General features: G+C 45.9%; 1 protein-coding gene across 4 annotated transcripts in view; it reads left to right on the top strand.

Annotated features, from left to right (window-relative positions):
• The first annotated feature begins 3438 nt into the window (after nucleotides 1-3438).
• Nucleotides 3439-19570, top strand: part of LOC106568870 (5'-3' exoribonuclease 1) — a 36794-nt gene continuing 20662 nt past the window's right edge. For 2 of the 4 annotated variants that reach the window (XM_014139624.3, XM_014139623.3), the window contains exons 1-28: nucleotides 3439-3836; nucleotides 4760-4992; nucleotides 5123-5220; nucleotides 5374-5483; nucleotides 5638-5748; nucleotides 6189-6274; nucleotides 6357-6444; nucleotides 6633-6801; nucleotides 6938-7005; nucleotides 7183-7320; nucleotides 7411-7568; nucleotides 7776-7865; nucleotides 8345-8501; nucleotides 10055-10174; nucleotides 10262-10431; nucleotides 10539-10656; nucleotides 12076-12168; nucleotides 12273-12376; nucleotides 12602-12733; nucleotides 13000-13162; nucleotides 13354-13467; nucleotides 13799-13897; nucleotides 14002-14117; nucleotides 14225-14371; nucleotides 14501-14590; nucleotides 15046-15181; nucleotides 15431-15487; nucleotides 15643-15775. In XM_014139624.3, coding sequence (XP_013995099.2) covers nucleotides 3762-3836; nucleotides 4760-4992; nucleotides 5123-5220; nucleotides 5374-5483; nucleotides 5638-5748; nucleotides 6189-6274; nucleotides 6357-6444; nucleotides 6633-6801; nucleotides 6938-7005; nucleotides 7183-7320; nucleotides 7411-7568; nucleotides 7776-7865; nucleotides 8345-8501; nucleotides 10055-10174; nucleotides 10262-10431; nucleotides 10539-10656; nucleotides 12076-12168; nucleotides 12273-12376; nucleotides 12602-12733; nucleotides 13000-13162; nucleotides 13354-13467; nucleotides 13799-13897; nucleotides 14002-14117; nucleotides 14225-14371; nucleotides 14501-14590; nucleotides 15046-15181; nucleotides 15431-15487; nucleotides 15643-15775 — 3373 coding nt within the window. In that variant the 5' untranslated portion in view covers nucleotides 3439-3761. The remainder of the gene's footprint in view (nucleotides 3837-4759; nucleotides 4993-5122; nucleotides 5221-5373; nucleotides 5484-5637; nucleotides 5749-6188; nucleotides 6275-6356; nucleotides 6445-6632; nucleotides 6802-6937; nucleotides 7006-7182; nucleotides 7321-7410; nucleotides 7569-7775; nucleotides 7866-8344; nucleotides 8502-10054; nucleotides 10175-10261; nucleotides 10432-10538; nucleotides 10657-12075; nucleotides 12169-12272; nucleotides 12377-12601; nucleotides 12734-12999; nucleotides 13163-13353; nucleotides 13468-13798; nucleotides 13898-14001; nucleotides 14118-14224; nucleotides 14372-14500; nucleotides 14591-15045; nucleotides 15182-15430; nucleotides 15488-15642; nucleotides 15776-19570) is intronic. The other 2 variants (XM_014139625.3, XM_014139622.3) reach the window with 1 other exon arrangement.

The following is a 19570-nucleotide window of genomic DNA, read 5'->3' as shown; positions in this document are numbered from 1 at the left end:
AAAGGTTGTGATCCCTAGATGTCAGAAGTGTGGTTGTTGTCAGTAGTTGTGTGGTTGTGGTCCCTAGATATGGTCAGAAGTTGTGTGGTTGTGGTCCAAAGTTGTGTAGTTGTCAGTGCTTGTGGTCAATAGTTCTGTGGTTGTCAGAAGTTGTGTGGTTGTGGTCACTAGATGTGGTAAGCAGTTGTGTGGTTGCGGTTAGAAGTTATGTGGTTGAGGTCAGGAGTTGTGTGGTTGCGATCCCTAGATGTGGTCAGAAGTTGTGCAGATATGGTCAATAGTTAAATGTGTGATCAGAAGTTGTGTGGTTGTGGAATGTGGTTGTGGTCACTAGACATGGTAAGCAGTTGTGTGGTATGTAATTGTATGGTTGTGGATACTAGATGTGAGGTTGTGGTCACTTCTCTCTCATAATTTTGGCCCTCAGTGTCAGTGTGTCCTAGCAACGGTTCTGTTTTGGAATCTCAATAACAACACAGAGAGCTGTTAGAAAAGAGCAGGCGATGAGTTACTAAATTTGCTCTGCAAAGAGATTGGTACACACGATTTCTAAACCGTTTTTAGGATTTGACAAGCAGAGAAGTAGAGGAAGATTTCATTCCAAAATATTTTTGTCTAATTGTTGGGTTAGTGGTCAAAACAGTAGTTGTCTGGAAAATAATACATCTGCTAGCTTCTGACATGATTAACAGCAACTAGAAAGAGACAGGCGATGGGTTACTAAAACGGCTCTAGTTTCACATTGGCACGCACGACTCCGAATCCGATTGCGGATTTGACAAGCGGAGAAGTAGAGGAAGATTTCATACCTCAGGAAATGTTAGTTGGAACTGATGATGATACAATGGGGAGCCTTAGAATCATGAGAAATAACACGTTAGCGTATTTGGGCAAAAACAAATGACGAAAAGTTTAATAACGTAAAAAGTATAACAGATATCAAAAAGTTGTATACTCGAGCGAGACCATTCTGCACGTTTTGACCTTTGAACGGCGTTTCTAGCTTAAACGGTGTAAAATGAGTAGAGTGCGGAAGAAGTATGTCGAATATCTAAGCTATTAATATTCAGAGAGAGCACTATCCAATAATGTATATAAACCCTGGATTGCTAATGTTATGTATTGGTCAATGAGAGGCTTTGAAGCAACCACTCAGTCATATTCACACTCCCTAGAAGAAGTGTTCCATAGGAATGAATGGAATTCTACAGTGTTTCAATTAAATGTTTATGGGACAAAATTATATGCATTTAAGTATGTTTTTTATGTTTTTTATTTTTCAACTTTATTTAACCAGGTAGGCAAGTTGAGAACAAGTTCTCATTTACAATTGCGACCTGGCCAAGATAAAGCAAAGCAGTTCGACACATACAACAACACAGAGTTACACATGGAGTAAAACAAACACAGTCAATAATACAGTAGAAAAATAAGTCTATATACAATGTGAGCAAATGAGGTGAGATAAGGGAGGTAAAGGCAAAAAAGGCCATGGTGGCGAAGTAAATACAATATAGCAAGTAAAACACTGGAACGGTGGATTTGTATTGGAAGAAAGTGCAAAGTAGAAATAGAAATAATGGGGTGCAAAGGAGCTAAATAAATAAATAAATACAGTAGGGGAAGAGGTAGTTGTTTGGGCTAAATTATAGATGGGCTATGTACAGGTGCAGTGATCTGTGAGCTGCTCTGACAGCTGGTGCTTAAAGCGAGTGAGGGAGATAACTGTTTCCAGTTTCAGAGATTTTTGTAGTTCATTCCAGACATTGGCAGCAGAGAACTGGAAGGAGAGACGGCCAAAGGAGGAATTGGCTTTGGGGGTGACCAGAGAGATATACCTGCTGGAGCGCGTGCTACAGGCGGGTGCTGTTATGGTGACCAGTGAGCGGAGATAAGGGGGGACTTTACCTAGCAGGGTCTTGTAGATGACCTGGAGCCAGTGGGTTTGGCGACGAGTATGAAGCGAGGGCCAGCCAACGAGAGCGTACAGGTCGCAGTGGTGGGCAGTATATGGGGCTTTGGTGACAAAACGGATGGCACTGTGATAGACTGCATCAGTTTATTGAGTAGGGTATTGGAGGCTATTTTGTAAATGACATCGTCGAAGATCGGTAGGATGGTCAGTTTTACGAGGGTATGTTTGGCAGCATGAGTGAAGAATGCTTTGTTGCGAAATAGGAAGCCAATTCTAGATTTAACTTTGGATTGGAGATGTTTGATGTGAGTCTGGAAGGAGAGTTTACAGTCTAACCAGACACCTAGGTATTTGTAGTTGTCCACATATTCTTAGTCAGAACCGTCCAGAGTAGTGATGCTGCACGGGCGGGCAGGTGCAGGCAGCGATCGGTTGAAGAGCATGCATTTAGTTTTATTTGTATTTAAGAGCAGTTGGAGGCCACGGAAGGAGAGTTGTATGGCATTGAAGCTTGTCTGGAGGGTTGTTAACACAGTGTCCAAAGATGGGCCAGAAGTATACAGAATGGTGTCGTCTGCGTAGAAGTGGATCAGAGACTCACCAGCAGCAAGAGGGACATCATTGATGTATACAGAGAAAAGAGTTGGCCCAAGAATTGAACCCTGTGGCACCCCCATAGAGACTACCAGAGGCCCGGACAACAGGCCCTCCGATTTGACACATTGAACTCTGTCAGAGAAGTAGTTGGTGAACCAGGCGAGGCAATCATTTGAGAAACCAAGGCTATTGAGTCTGCTGATGAGGATGTGGTGATTGACAGAGTCGAAACCCTTGGCCAGGTCAATGAATTCGGCAGCACAGTAGTGTTTCTTATCGATGGCGGTTACGATATCGTTTAGGACCTTGAGCGTGGCTGAGGTGCACCCATGACCAGCTCTGAAACCAGATTGCATAGCGGAGAAGGTGCGGTGGGATTCGAAATGGTCGGTAATCTGTTTGTTGACTTGGCTTTCGAAGACCTTAGAAAGGCAGGGTAGGATAGATATAGGTCTGTAGCAGTTTGGGTCAAGAGTGTCCCCCCCCCTTTGAAGAGGGGGATGACAGCAGCTGCTTTCCAATCTTTGGGAATCTCAGATGACACGAAAGAGAGGTTGAACAGGCTAGTAATAGGGGTTGCAACAATTTTGGCAGATAATTTTACAAAGAAAGGGTCCAGATTGTCTGGCCCGGCTGATTTGTAGGGGTCCAGATTTTGCAGTGGGGAAAGTAACATGAGTTTCAAAAGTGTATGTAATAGAATAAATGTAGACAGTAACAAATGTAGACAAAATTAAATGCATTTCTATAACTCCCACAACATTACATTGGTGGGCGAGTGCCAAGATGGAGGCGCGAAGACTTCAAAACAGCACCCCCTGTCAGTCATCTAGTGTATATTTAAAAGATTGGAGATGGGCTCTTTCCTTGTGCTGACGTGGAACCAATAAATACTAACTGCCAGTCTCGCCGGAATTTTTAAATGATTGCACAGGAATGAAAGCGCCAAAGGACAAGAAAAACAAAGGCCATATTTGTTAGAATTTTTTATATAGAGTGTTTTATTAATAGTTGTTAAAATAATAGTTAATCAGTCACCAAGTAGGCCTGTGTTACTATTTTCTGTTTGAGAGCTGGCATTTAGGTTATTACGTCATTGATTCCACCCGGACTGCTTTACTGGCTGTACAGTTACAGTCTACCGAACCAAACCCCCGGTAGCAAAAGCAACTTCTCATGTTACTTTACGCGTCTCTTATACCCTTGCATTTGTATTAATTTAACCCAAAATAAATTGTTTGTGGTCAAGATGGGAGTGCCGAAATTCTACCGATGGATTTCTGAAAGATACCCTTGTCTGAGTGAAGTTGTCAAGGAACATCAGGTATGATATCCATAGCCTACTTTTTTGCTACCTAGCAAGCGAATATTACTGTTGCAGGTAACTAGTCAAGCTATCAAGCTAAATATAGCAGGCCCATAACAGTTTCACCTTCACGTATCGATGTTTCCGCTCTGCCTGTACGCGCTACTCATAGCTATGATTATTATGGTCATAGCTAAATAAACCAACGTGTTATTGTAGTTACAAATACACATGCAGCTAGTTAACTGACGGTACAGGAATATTTACCAACTCATTTAACTACGTGTTTGACTCAATTTACCTTCTAGGTAGCTAACTAGTTAGCTAGTTTGCGTGCTACTACTACTTACTATCGGCTCCAGTTAGATATCATAACAAATAGCCTAGTGAATAAGGCAGGTCTATATTCGTTTAGCTGAGGAACGCTCAATTCTGTTCTCTTTATCGAGGCGGAGGTGGAGTTTATGCTTTGTTTGGTTTGTCAAGTAAATAGAACTTTATTCTGAATAACAAATATTGTAGTCGTCGACCAGATGTAACAGTTTAACTTCCGAGATCACTATTGCCAGATTAGCCCACATTTATTGGCAGGTGTGCAATATGCATTAGTGGAATATTGACCACAGAGTCCAAAGTCGAACTCTATCGGGAGTCTGTATTGGTTGGACTCCTTGAGTGGTGCGCCGTTCTGATGGGTGGATGTGGGTTAGCTCCATGACTACGTGTTGCTTTCCAAAATAACCCTGAATTTTAACTCTGCGCGTTTCTGAAACAAGAGTCCATATCTGTTTCCAATCAATCCCACTAGATCATTTTTTTAAATCCTCAACTCATGAACACACTCCTTCCATTATTAAAGTATTGATGCTATAGCCTTCTTATATGGATAGTAGACAGATGGGCCGACTGCTCTGACACCCCCTTTTACCTCTCTCCTAAAGATCCCAGAGTTTGACAACCTCTACCTGGATATGAATGGCATCATCCACCAGTGCTCCCACCCCAACGACGAGGACGTCCACTTCCGTATCTCGGAGGAGAAGATCTTTGCGGACATCTTCCACTACCTGGAGGTGCTGTTCAGGATCATCAAGCCCAGGAAGGTGTTCTTCATGGCCGTGGACGGAGTGGCTCCCCGGGCCAAGATGAACCAGCAGAGAGGCAGGAGATTCAGGTAAAGATCATGATGATAACAACTGCCTTTGTACTTTATGTGCTGTGTCTGTGACCGAGTGGCACAGCGATGGATCACGTAATGTCATAACTCAATCAACCAATCAATCACTTATATGTTTCTCGTGAAGGTCGGCCAAAGAAGCAGAGGACAAGATAAAGAAAGCCCTTGAGAAAGGAGAGGTCCTACCCTCTGAGGCCCGCTTTGACTCCAACTGCATCACACCTGGTATGTAGCCTCCTACACAATCCTTCACTTCTCCACCAATCTGTCCACTCATAGTTCTCATCCAATTCCTAGGGGTTCAGGTAGTCCCTCCTGTTTTAGTCTGTTCTTCAGTTTGGTGCCTACTGAATACGACCCATCATGTCTCTCCTGTAGGGACGGACTTCATGGCCAGGCTACAGGAGCAGCTCAAGTACTTTGTCAACAGCAAACTATCCACAGATAATGCCTGGAAAGGAGTCAACGTCTACCTTTCCGGGCACGAGGTGAGGGCTGGGGACACGTCGTGTGTCAGTGTCCACATTTTGTTTGATTTCATATGTGAATGAGTGACATATGTGAATGATGATTTCATATGTGAATGAGTGACAGCACTGGTGGATGATGCGTTGTGTCTGTGACCCTCTGTTTCCTTCCCAGACTCCAGGAGAAGGAGAACACAAGATCATGGAGTTTATCCGCAGGGAAAACTCTGAGCCAGGCCACGACCCAAACACACGCCACTGTCTCTATGGCCTGGACGCTGACCTGGTGGGTGGCCTGTGGGTTTGGGAGATGTGTGTGTGACATCAAGGAGATGTGTATATGGTGGCAGATGTGAATGTCTATGTATGTATGTCTGTAATCCAGGGGTGTCCAACATACGGCTAGCAAATCAGATCTGGCCTGCAAGGGGATCCAATCCGGCCTGCAGATGGTTTCAGTTTAAAAAAATAAAAAATACTAATAAAATACGAATATATTTTTATTATATTTTGGGGAGGGGGATAAACTTAATATACTTTAAGTGACTAAAACTAAATCGAAATTGTATAGAAATGAAGACCACATTGAAGTCAGAATGCAGCCACAAAATGAGTTTGACACCCCTTGCTGTAATCGGTCATTTACCGTTGACAGAATTCTACTGTTGTTTCATTAGTATTAATGAAGGTGTGTTGTGTTAACTACAGTCTCTTTCTCTACTACAGATGATGTTAGGTCTGACCAGCCACGAGCCACACTTCTCCCTACTCAGAGAAGAGGTCCGCTTTGGAGGGAAGAAAAACCAGAAGAGGTGGGTCTAGTGGGCAAGAGAGAGCGCTGTGTGTCTGTGTGTGTGTGTGAGACAGTTATATGTATGTATTTCCCTCCTGCAGAATAACAGCTCCAGAGGAGACAACCTTCCATCTACTGCACCTGTCACTATTTAGGGAGTACATAGACTACGAGTTCTCTGAAGTTAAGGTAAGACAAACCCATACTCCCACAGAATAAAATTCTGCTTGAGTGTGACCAATACAGTAGATGCACATTTACTTGCTTACCGATATGTGACTAACACACAGTATCAATTCTCTGAATGGTTTGAATAACAATGTCATATGTTTGGTTGGTCCTCACAGTAAGATGTCTGATGATTGGTTGTTTAACAGAACAAGATCTCGTTTGAGTACGACCTGGAGCGAATCATCGATGACTGGATCCTAATGGGCTTCCTGGTGGGAAATGACTTCATCCCTCATCTTCCTCATCTTCACATCAACCAAGACGCCCTGCCTCTCCTCTACCGCACCTACATCAGTGTGCTGCCGACGCTGGGAGGTGAGAACACTCCCACACCATACTCAGACAACACACAATCCACACATACGTCTTCCAGCCTTTCTTCCACGTGAAACATTTTATTTGCGTACCGGCTGGAGAAATTGATTCGCTTCTTTATATTTGACCCATGAAGGGTACTTGAATGAGAACGGCCACCTGAACCTGGGCAACTTTGAGAAGTACCTGGAGAAACTGTCCGAGGTGGGAGAGACCAGTAAACATCCACAATCAGTGGAATTATTTCATTACCAAGCATTTCTGATTGTGACGCATGTCTCGCTCTCTTTCTCACTCTGATACCTGTTTTGCAATCTCTCTCTCTCTCTTTGTCCCTTCCTCTTTATCCCCTTCTTTTCCCGCTCTCTTCCTCTGCCCCAGTTTGACAGGGAGCACTTCAACGAGGTGTTTGTGGATCTCAAGTGGTTTGAGAGTAAGGTGGGCAACAAGTACCTGAACGAGGCCGCGGGACTGGCAGCAGAGGAGGCTCACAGCAAGGACGCCAGGAAGAAAGACCTGGTGAGACATGCGTTTGCAATGCACACGCAGAGATCCTACAAATCCAGATGCGTGTCTTGAAATCCATATTCAATGTTTGTGTGTGTGCAGGACTCTCTGCGTCTAACTACTCTGGATGACGGGAAGGACAGAGCCCCTGGTAGAGGTTTTGAGGAGGATGGTGAAGAAGAGGACATGTTTGAGGCAGAGTTCAGACAGTATAAACGCACCTACTACATGACCAAGATGGGAGTGGAGGTGGTCTCAGAGTTAGTATACCTCACCTTCTCCCAATGTCTCCCCCAACATTCTCCAAATATTTTCCTACAACCTCGAGCGATCCTGAAATGCTCTTAGAAAAGTTTGTTTCCCCAAACCCAGCTGAACTTGTATGACTTTTCTAGTTTATAACTGAAGGCAATGGCATTGTAGAGCACGACACTCGTTTAAACTTTTGTTGTTTGTATTGTTTTCAGAGAGTTTCTAGCAAATCAGGCGTTGTGCTATGTGGAGGGAATCCAGTGGATCCTGCATTACTATTACCATGGAGTCCAGTCCTGGAGCTGGTGAGTCTGTCTGTCTGACTGTCTGTCTGACTGTCTGTCTGACTGTCTGTCTGACTGTCTGACTGTCTGTCTGTCTGTCTGTCTGTCTGTCTGTCTGTCTGACTGTCTGTCTGTCTGTCTGTCTGACTGTCTGTCTGTCTGTCTGTCTGTCTGTCTGTCTGTCTGTCTGTCTGTCTGTCTGTCTGTCTGTCTGTCTGTCTGACTGTCTGACTGTCTGTCTGACTGTCTGACTGTCTGACTGTCTGTCTGACTGTCTGTCTGTCTGTCTGTCTGTCTGTCTGTCTGACTCTCTCTCTGACTCTCTGTCTGACTCTCTGTCTGACTCTCTGTCTGACTCTCTGTCTGACTCTCTGTCTGACTCTCTGTCTGACTCTCTGTCTGACTCTCTGTCTGACTCTCTGTCTGTCTGACTCTCTGTCTGTCTGACTCTCTGTCTGTCTGTCTGTGCACGCGTGTACTAAAACCTCCCTCTGTCCTAGGTATTACCCTCACCACTACGCCCCGTTCCTGTCAGATGTGAGGAACATAGCCCATCTGAAGTTGACCTTTGACATGGGCAAGCCTTTCATGCCCTTCCAGCAACTACTGGGAGTCCTGCCCGCTGCCAGCAAAGACCTGCTTCCCGAGAGCTACAGGGTAACACACACATACAGACCTGCTTCCCCAGAGCTGCAGGGTAACACACACACAGACCTGCTTCCCCAGAGCTGCAGGGTAACACACACACAGACCTGCTTCCCCAGAGCTACAGGGTAACACACACATACAGACCTGCTTCCCCAGAGCTACAGTGTAACACACACATACAGACCTGCTTCCCCAGAGCTGCAGGGTAACACACACATACAGACCTGCTTCCCCAGAGCTGCAGGGTAACACACACACAGACCTGCTTCCCCAGAGCTGCAGGGTAACACACACACAGACCTGCTTCCCCAGAGCTGCAGGGTAACACACACACAGACCTGCTTCCCCAGAGCTGCAGGGTAACGCACACACAGACCTGCTTCCCCAGAGCTGCAGGGTAACGCACACATACAGACCTGCTTCCCCAGAGCTACAGGGAAACGCACACATACAGACCTGCTTCCCCAGAGCTACAGGGAAACGCACACATACAGACCTGCTTCCCCAGAGCTACAGGGAAACGCACACATACAGACCTGCTTCCCCAGAGCTACAGGGAAACGCACACATACAGACCTGCTTCCCCAGAGCTACAGGGAAACGCACACATTCAGACCTGCTTCCCCAGAGCTACAGGGTAACACACACATACAGACCTGCTTCCCCAGAGCTACAGGGTAACACACACATACAGACCTGCTTCCCCAGAGCTACAGGGTAACACACACATTCAGACCTGCTTCCCCAGAGCTACAGGGTAACACACACATACAGACCTGCTTCCCCAGAGCTACAGGGAAACGCACACATACAGACCTGCTTCCCCAGAGCTACAGGGAAACGCACACATTCAGACCTGCTTCCCCAGTGCTACAGGGTAACGCACACATACAGACCTGCTTCCCCAGAGCTACAGGGTAACGCACACATACAGACCTGCTTCCCCAGAGCTACAGAGTAACGCACACATTCAGACCTGCTTCCCCAGAGCTACAGGGTAACACACACATTCAGACCTGCTTCCCCAGAGCTACAGGGTAAACACACACATACAGACCTGCTTCCCCAGAGCTACAGGGTAACACACACATAAGGGTAACACACACATACAGACCTGCTTCCCCAGAGCTACAGGGTAACACACACATTCAGACCTGCTTCCCCAGAGCTACAGGGTAACACACACATACAGACCTGCTTCCCCAGAGCTACAGGGTAACACACACATACAGACCTGCTTCCCCAGAGCTACAGGGTAACACACACATACAGACCTGCTTCCCCAGAGCTACAGGGTAACACACACATTCAGACCTGCTTCCCCAGAGCTACAGGGTAACACACACATACAGACCTGCTTCCCCAGAGCTACAGGGTAGCACACACATTCAGACCTGCTTCCCCAGAGCTACAGGGTAACACACACATACAGACCTGCTTCCCCAGAGCTACAGGGTAGCACACACATACAGACCTGCTTAGCAGCATTGTGGTGACCTATGACATGCACACTTTCTCATAACACACCCACTTCCGATACCTCCGTTCTGTTCTGTCCACAGCACCTGATGACATCAGAGAATTCTAGCATCATTGAGTATTACCCTCTGGACTTCAAGACGGACCTCAACGGGAAACAGCAGGAGTGGGAGGCTGTGGTGCTCATCCCCTTCATCGACGAGGTGCACACAGACATCATTCAGTGACCTACCTCATCCCCCTGTGTCTTTTTATTCTGGCGTTACTTATTTGCGTGTTTTCCTTTCCAGAGATGTTTGCTCGCTGCGATGGAGCCTTATAACGATCACATGACCAAGGCTGAGAAGGCCCGTAACCGCCACACAGAGTGTGCTGTGTACAGCTACGACGCTGAGCTAGACTACCCTTACACCTCCACCCTGCCTGACCTGTTCCCCAACATCATGCACTGCCATGTCAGGTGAGACACGCTGAACACACACACACACACACACACACAAACACACACACACTGAACACAATACTTCCACGAGGCTAAGATACTGTAATGTGATTGGTGGTTTCCAGGGTGACACCGATTCCCATGGACGCTTGGCACGTGTCGTTGAGCCACGTGGGGCGCAGCGACAACAGCAGCCAGCTGTACTTCCTCGGCTTCCCCACCCTGCAGCACATCAGACACAAGGTACAATAGACGGGCCGACAGGCAATGAGACGACAACGGAGTGTGAATCGGGGACACGTGATCCGAGAGCAACGCAAAACGTAGAATAAAATGATACACGATAATATCATGTGCCGCGTCTCTGTTCACGAAACACGCTGACAGCGTTCTGCCACTAATCACACCACACAGTCAGTCTGCCACTAATCACACCACACAGTCAGTCTGCCACTAATCACACCACACAGTCAGTCTGCCACTAATCACACCACACAGTCAGTCTGCCACTAATCACACCACACAGTCAGTCTGCCACTAATCACACCACAGTCAGTCTGCCACTAATCACACCACACAGTCAGTCTGCCACTAATCACACCACACAGTCAGTCTGCCACTAATCACACCACACAGTCAGTCTGCCACTAATCACACCACACAGTCAGTCTGCCACTAATCACACCACACAGTCAGTCTGCCACTAATCACACCACACAGTCAGTCTGCCACTAATCACACCACACAGTCAGTCTGCCACTAATCACACCACACAGTCAGTCTGCACACAAGGCACAGGTGGCCAACAGTCCCAAGATGATTTGTCAATAAAGATGCTGCAAGCTCAAGATCTAGTTACGGAATCGGTCACTCATTAATCCAAGCCCCCGAAGTGTGGCCGGAGAGGTATACAAGCTAGATCTGTTTTGAGGATTTTCTAAAGCTAGCCATCTTCAGTTAGCTTCACGTTCCATTATGTCGAACGATGAACTCTTTATTGAGACGAGGCTAGAACGTCAATCCGTGGGCGAGTCGGTGTCACATTTTCATTTTGCCCGACAATCACAATGAAAGAGAAGTTACCCTGCAAATTCAGCAGGCTATGTTGGGAAATGGGCTATTGGAAGTGCTGTCTTTCTTACAAGTATTGTTTATGGTCTTTGGTGTGTTTATCAATGTACGGGCCTTTCCCCCCCCTCCAAAATACTTATCGCGTGGAGTTTCAAATGCATCCGTTCGTTACTAAATGTGTAGAACGATATGGTCCGGAGAATAACGGGACGATGACGTACTCTTTGCAAGAGGGAGCCAAATTTGATTGGTCCTCGCCTCGAGGCCCAAACACTTCATTCAGAATAAACAGCCTGCCACAGAGCAGGTTAGCTCTGAAGGGTTCGTTGCCATAGAAATGTACCTGGCTAAAAAGGTGAGACCAGCTCATGTCAACGGCTATCTCGATTTGAACCCGAGAGTTGACCAACGTTTAGCTCGCTCTTCAATCTCACGTCGTAGTACAAACCCCTCTGAACTGAGGTCTCATTGAAACCAGGAGATTTTTTTTTTACGTGGCTGCATTTACATTGGCCGTCTTAGCATCGGAAAACTTCTGTGTATGTTTCAAATGTAGGTGTGTGTTTTTTTTTCTCCTTCCTGTCTTTATAGTTCTATAAGAAGAAGCACGGAGTGGTGGTGTTCCAGCAGAGCAGCCGAGGAGAGAACATGATGCTGGAGATCACACGTAGCAAAGAGGAACCCGTGAGTGTAGATGCGAGCACACGGTCTTGTTTCTATGAAGAGCCGATGACTGTTGGGTCTGTGTCTTCAGCAGAAACGGTAGATGTTGTTTCTCTCTCTCTCAGGTGTGTGGCGATGTGGCGGCCCTGGTCCTGGGTTGCTCTGTGTTTGTCAACTGGCCCCATCTAGAGGAGGCCAGGGTGGTAGCAGTGTCTGACGGGGAGAGCAAGTAAGAGCCACGCTCTGTTCTACTCGTGCCTAAAATAGATGACAGTATTCCACCCGAACCGCCACTCTAAACCCTTTACGCCTCTGGCTCTGCCCTTCGTTCACTTCTCTTTCGACCGTTACGTTGAAGTACAACCGAGTCGTCGACATTCATCGGTCTACCTCAAACACTCCTTCCCCCTACTTCTTCTCCCCTCTCTCCCTCCATCACACCCCTCCCTCTCAGGTTCTCCCTGGAGGAGCTGGCGGGAGTGCAGAAGCTGTATGACCGGGACTCTCCTCCCCCCACCAAGGTCACCTACCTCAGTGACAAGGAGCAGAAGGACTGGGTGAAGGATGTCCAGGGCATCACTGAGCAGTAAGGATCTGTTTGTTAAAAACCTACGTTTTGTTATCAAAGGGTAAGAGTTTTTCAGTGAAGGTCGTGTGTATGTGTTTGATTTCGGCATCCTCTTTGGTAGAAGTGCCTTCCTATGTGTCTATTTTAGTATTTTTTTCCCTTAACATTTATTTAACCAAGAAGTCCCATTGTGGTCAGAGCTGATAAGACCACTTGGCCTAGGGGGACTTTGGCAGACCTCTCTCCTCCTTACCTAAATACATCTCAATCTCTTCTCCTGTCAGTTTCAGTAAGCGTAAGGGCATCGTGGTGAATGTGACGGCGGTGGTGTTGTATGCCCAGCTGCTGACAGGCAGGAAGTATGTACCTGGGCAGAGCGGACAGGTGCACCTGGAGAAACAGTGGTCCAAGCAGATAATGCCCTTCGCCTACCAGACCATCGTCAAGGTAGACACACGTACAGAGACGCGTACAGACACAGGAATGCACATAGGAAGACACACACGCATATACACATTCCTCTCTCTCTCTCCTTCCTTCTTCGTTCGCTCTCCTCTTCTGCTCGTTCTCTTCTCTCCTGCGCTCGCTCTCCTCTCGCCTCCTGCGCTCTCTCCTCCTTTGCGCTCTCTCTCTCTCAGGATATCAAGGCCTTTGACTCGTCGTCGACTCGCTTCCAGACCCTGGAAGAGCTGTTTCCCCCGACGACCACAGTGTTCATGGTGGGGAACCCCTACTACGGAACCATGGGAGAGGTCTGTACCGCTCTACTTCCTGTCTGAGCCTTTCACACTTCCTTATTGACTTGGAATCATCAGTATGGCGGGGACTTGAAGAGTACTGGTACACATTAGGGGTTTAGGCTTGCTGCTTTTTGTGACCTTGAATTTGAATTGCTGAATTTGAATATGTAGTCTTGAAAATAAATATTTGTGAAAACAAAACGTAAAATGTATGCGCTTTTAGATGTGATATAGAGAAATAATATTTTTATGTGATGTTTTAGACATTTTTGGAGGGCTTAATCTGTTGCATTGCAAATCATCTTTGCCTTTTCAATAACATGATTTGCTCTTGGACATACAGGTGCAGGAGTCTAGTGACGTCATCAAAGAGGGACGAGTGTGGGTGGTGTTCACGGTTCCCTGTGAACCACCGATGGAAGCCTTAATACAGAACCAGCATGTAAGTCATTTTCAGAACGACATCTCTCTCACACTCCTCCTCGCCTGCCCACATGACCAAACATGTGCGCCGTTGCTAAGCTTACTCCCGCCCTTCCCTGGTAGAAATACTGTGTGAAGTACAGTCCCGGCTACGTTCTGGCCTCTCGCCTCGGCATCACCAGCTACCTCGTCTCCAGATTCTCCGGCAGCATCTTCGTCGGCAGAGGATCCAAGAAGAAGTGAGTGAACACATTTCAAATGGAAGTCTTTTTCCCATTTAGTGTACTACTTTTGACCAGAGCCGTGTAGGTTTAATAAACCATGTGACGCGCTCTCCTTCCCTTAGTCCCCATGGGGAGCAGAAGGCTAACGTGGGTCTGAACCTGAAGTTCAATAAGAAGAATGAGGAGGTGCCAGGTTACACCAAGAGAACTGAGAAGGAGTGGCTCTACTCTGACGCTGTGGAGGAGCTGATGTCTGAGTACCTGGATAGGTGTGTGTGTGTGTGTCCTTATGTGTTTTTCTCTGCATTTATGAAACTGTGTTGTCTGTATGTGTGAAACTGCGAACGTGTGCATGTGTTCTTATTTGTGTGTAACCTGCATTCTGTCTCCTCCTGTAGGTTCTCTGAGGTGTTTGACCTGGTGTCCAGGAACAGTCACGACGATGTCTTCTACGAGGACGACATCTGGCCCGCGGAGTACCAGAACGGGTAACACTCATACACTCGCATTTTAAGATTTACACTCACATTCATGCACTCAACAATCATAATTTACACTGTCATACAAGCATACAGGTTTAACTGTTATGAGTGTAACACTTACTCAAGACTTGCGTTCAGTTTTCTTAAAGGCCCAGTGCAGTCAAAATTACTTAAAAAAAATAAAAATAAAATCTTGTCTGACCACTCCGACTGTCCTACCAAAATACTTGCTTGAGAAATGTTTTTCTTTTTGACAATTTATTTTAATGGACATCTATTACGGTAAGGTACTGAAATGTTACCTAGAAATGGTTTGATATTGAGATGAAAACTGCTGCATTGGGCCTTTAAACGCTCATATAAAACACTTGGAGGACATTTAATATATGTAACAAGGCAGAGGTAGATCATAACAGTTGTAGGAATACTGAAGATTTTGATGGGGATGGTTTTACGGGCAGCGCGGAGAAGGTGAAGGAGATCACTTCCTGGTTGAAGACCCACCCAGTCGCCGACATCGCCCGCGCGTCATGTGACCTGCAGATCCTGGACAAGGCCATCGTGGAGCGGATCGAGGAGGAGGTGGTGAAGGCTAAGGTAACTCGGTTGTTGGGCCGTCAATCATTTAGCTGTTCTGTCCGTCAATCATCTCTCTGTCGATCATTTCTCTACTCCTACTCGCTTTCTTTTCTATCACTAAATCGCCTCTCTACCCTCGTTTTTATGTCAATTAATAATATAGATGGATGCCTATGTGGACTACTACTCAACAAGCCCTTCCTTTACTGTCAGTGACTAATCTACTTTCTTTTCATGTAGTGACTCTTACCTCTGTCTGTTTCTCAGGTGAAGAAGAGCAACGAGAAAGTACGTGTTACTGTGAAGCCACATTTGCTCTTCAGGGTGAGTTCGTCATTTTCCGGTTTCCGTTGTTGTGTGTGTTTTTCTAGAGAGGGAGTGAAAATGACATTGAACCCTTGCGCTGTGTTTGGAGCCAGAGTTCCAACAATTCCAACTCCACACCTCTCTAACCTGTGTGTGTGTGTCCCTCCCTCCAGCCCTTAGAGCAGCAGCACGGTGTGGTCCCTGACCCGGATGCAGAGTACCACCTGTTTGACCGGGTGGTCAACGTCAGAGAGAGCTTCTCTGTCCCCCTCGGCCTCAGGGGAACCGTCATCGGCATCAAGGCAGGTGAGTGGTCGCACACGCACACACTCACTATTTCTCTCATATACAGTGCGTTCGGTAAAGTCTTCAGATCCCCTGACTTTTTCCACATTTTGTTACGTTACAGCCTTATTCTAAAATGGATAAAATTATTTCCCCCCCTGATTATTCTACACACAATACCCCATAATGACAAAGCGAAAACAGTTTTTTAGAAATGTTTGGTAATTTATTACAAACAAAAAAAGCTACCTTATTTACGTACACTACCGTTCAAAAGTTTGGGGTCACTTAGAAATGTCCTTGTTTTTGAAAGAAAAGCATTGAGCAAGAGGACAAGTACATTAGTGTCTAGTTTGAGAAACAAATGCCTCACAAGTCCTCAACTGGCAGCTTCATTAAATAGTACCCGCAAAACACCAGTCTCAATGTCAACAGTGAAGAGGCGACTCCGGGATGCTGGCCTTCTAGGCAGAGTTGCAAAGGAAAAGCCATATCTCAGACTGGCCAATAAAAAGAAAAGATTAAGATGGGCAAAAGAACACAGACACTGGACAGAGGAACTCTGCCTAGAAGGCCAGCATCCCGGAGACACCTCTTCACTGTTGACGTTGAGACTGGTGTTTTGCGGGTACTATTTAATGAAGCTGCCAGTTGAGGACCTGTGAGGCGTCTGTTTCTCAAACTAGACACTCTAATGTACTTGTCCTCTTGCTCAGTTGTGCAACGGGGCCTCCCACTCCTCTTTCTATTCTGGTTGGAGCCAGTTTGCGCTGTTCTGTGAAGGGAGTAGTACACAGCGTTGTACAAGATCTTCAGTTTCTTGGCAATTTCTCGCATGGAATAGCCTTAATTTCTCAGAACAAGAATGGAGTGATGGGTTTCAGAAGAAAGTTCTTTGTTTCTGGACTTTTTGAGCCTGTAATCAAATCCACAAATGCTGATGCTCCAGATACTCAACTAATCTAAAGGCCAGTTTTATTGCTTCTTTAATCAGGACAACAGTTTTTAGCTGTGCTAACATAATTGCAAAAGGGTTTTCTAATGATCAATTAGCCTTTTAAAATGATAAACTTGGATTAGCTAACACAACGTAACATTGAAGCACAGGAGTGATGGTTGCTGATAATGGGCCTCTGTACACCCATGTAGATATTTCATTAAAAAAGCATCCATTTCCAGCTACAATAGTCATTTAGAACATTAACAATGTCTACACTGCATTTCTGGTCAATTTGATGTTATTTTGATGGACAAAAAAGGTGATTTTTCTTTCAAAAACAAGGACATTTCTAAGTGACCCCAAACTTTTGAACGGTGGTGTAAGAAGTATTCAGACCCTTTGCTATGAGACTCAAAATTGAGCTCAGGTGCATCCTGTTAACATTGATCATCCTTGATGTTTCTACAACTTGATTGGAGACCACCTGTGGTAAATTCTATTGATTGGACTTAGACAGGTGTTTGCCTGTCTATCTGCCTGTCTATCTAAGGTCCCACAATTGACAGTTAATTGTAGAGCAAAAACCAAGCCATGAGGTCGATGGAATTGTCCATAGAGCTCAGAGACAGGATTGTGTTGAGGCACAAATCTGGGAAGGGTACCAACATTTTTCTGCAGCATTGAAGGTCCTCATGAACACAGTGGCCTCCATCATTCTTAAATGGAAGAAGTTTGGAACCACCAAGACTCTTCCTAGAGCTGGCCGCCCGGCCAAACTGAGCAATCAGGGGAGAAGGGCCTTGGTCAGGGAGGTGATCAAGAACCTGATGGTCACTCTGACAGAGTTTCTCTGTGGAGATGGGAGAACCTTCCAGAGGGACAACCATCTCTGCAGCACTACACCAATCAGGCCTTTATGGTAGAGTGGTCAGACGGAAGCCACTCCTCAGTGACAGGCACGACAGCCCTGTTGGTCAATTTCTTCAACACATTATCAGGTCTGTATAATTATCAAACATACTTTAGTAATGGAAAGGAAACAGACTCTTTGTTTAAGTATTAAAATACTCCTTTAGTAATACAATTGTAGGCTGAAGTTGGTACAGAGTACTCTATAACAGTATATGATAGTTCTCCCCAAGTTCTGCAAAATGTCTAAGACATCCTGTAACTCATATAGCCTCTCCCAGTCCTCCTTGCGTGAGTTTCCCTGGCAACAACATTTTAAGAAATCTAACCTCCCCTGACAGCAGTAACCATCTTATCAGCAATTCAAAGCTCAGAAGTGGGTTTGACCAGAACTTGACCTTTCATCACAAGTACAGGGCCATAACAATGTGAAGGAGTCTAAGCATCTTCTGACAGGTGGCTGGTTTCATCAGGTCTGTGGCAGCCTTATGTTCTCAGAAAACCAGAATAACCACGGTGGGATCCAGACAGGAGGAGTCTGAATGTAGACACCTTGTGATAGTGTCTGAAGGTCATAACACTCAAAACAGGTTTTAACACGCACACAGAGGTGCCCTGAAGAGGAGACCTTACAGTTTATCATATCATCATTTATTAACCCTTTAAAAGGTATAAGGCCTTGGTTTAACCCTCTTCATTCCACCCCTTTGAGGCCACCAGGCCTCAACAAAAGCAAATCAACTCAAGCATAGTAATTATGAGAAACATCCATAAAAGGTGCATTAGATTGCAAGCAATCCTCAAGAGATTGAGGATAGAAATATCTGAGGGATGAGGAACATAAAGCATAAACATGCCTGGCATAGCCTTATGAAGTACACATTTGCCAGCTGCACAGAATGCACATTAGCAGAACAAGCACGGGGGCCAATAATGGGACTAAAATAGGCCAGTTAGGATTTAAGTTATCTTCCAATCACCCAAATGGGAACCAGGAGTCGTCTCCTGTGGGGGTGTAGGTGTCAGCCAACTGTGTTAATTCTTTCAAAATCTCTGTCATATTATCAGAGTCAGGGAGAACCCTAACACATTCAGTGGGGGAAATAGAATTTAGGGCCCTTCAATACCTCCCCCCCCCCCCCTTATTTAGGATGTAGTCTAATGCCAGGCTAGTCCTGGCTGTAACAGCTTTAAGATTCTGAACATCAGTTGAAAGAAGGGCAAAACCAGCAATAGTCAAATTCATATGGGCCTACATGGAGTAGACGATGTTGTTAATTCAATCACCTACGACATTTGATCCAAACAACTCACTCTGACTCTGAGGGTTTTTCAAAATGACTACATACGAATCAGTTGGCGTGGCTCGTCTACTCAGGTTCTGGACCATGTTTACCCATTGATTACTGGTTTTCAATTGGTTCCCCTTCATCTCTATTCCTCTGAGCAGAGACTGCTGGGGCAGAATAAGAAGCACCAAAAACATGTACCTTAAAGGTTGACCCCAAGTTTTGTTTTTAACAATGTGACCATAGTGGTCGTGTGTAACAACGTCTGGGTGTGTACTCTTATCTGTTATGATGGTTGGGATGTCTTCTGGCAGTGCGATAGGTGGTGCCACCCCTGGCGCTCCTGGACCTTCACTGCTGTGGGTGTTGCTGAGATGACCTGGTATGGGCCCATCCATCTGGGGTGGTTCCATGTTCTCTTGTGGACCTTCAGCTTGATCCATTCTCAAACATCAACAGGCAGGCTGTCTGGGTCGCCCTGTTCTGGAACTTCCTGGGCCTTCTTGTATTGGGAATACAAAGACTGAACAGCATGGGTTAGTTCCTTCATATATTTACTCAAATCATCATCCAGTGCAGTCAGGTCAGTCAGTTTTGGAGTCATTGGTCTGTGTAAAGGAACGTTCATTGGACGGCCAGTTAAGAGCTAATGTGGGCTAAGCCCTGTTCCTGTGGTTT

The sequence above is a fragment of the Salmo salar genome, chromosome 14, assembly GCF_965601325.2.
Source record: "Salmo salar chromosome 14, fSalSal1, whole genome shotgun sequence".
Lineage (NCBI taxonomy): Eukaryota > Metazoa > Chordata > Actinopteri > Salmoniformes > Salmonidae > Salmo > Salmo salar.
The sequence above is the reverse complement of the archived record's forward strand: the minus strand, read 5'-3'. Positions and strand labels throughout refer to the sequence as shown.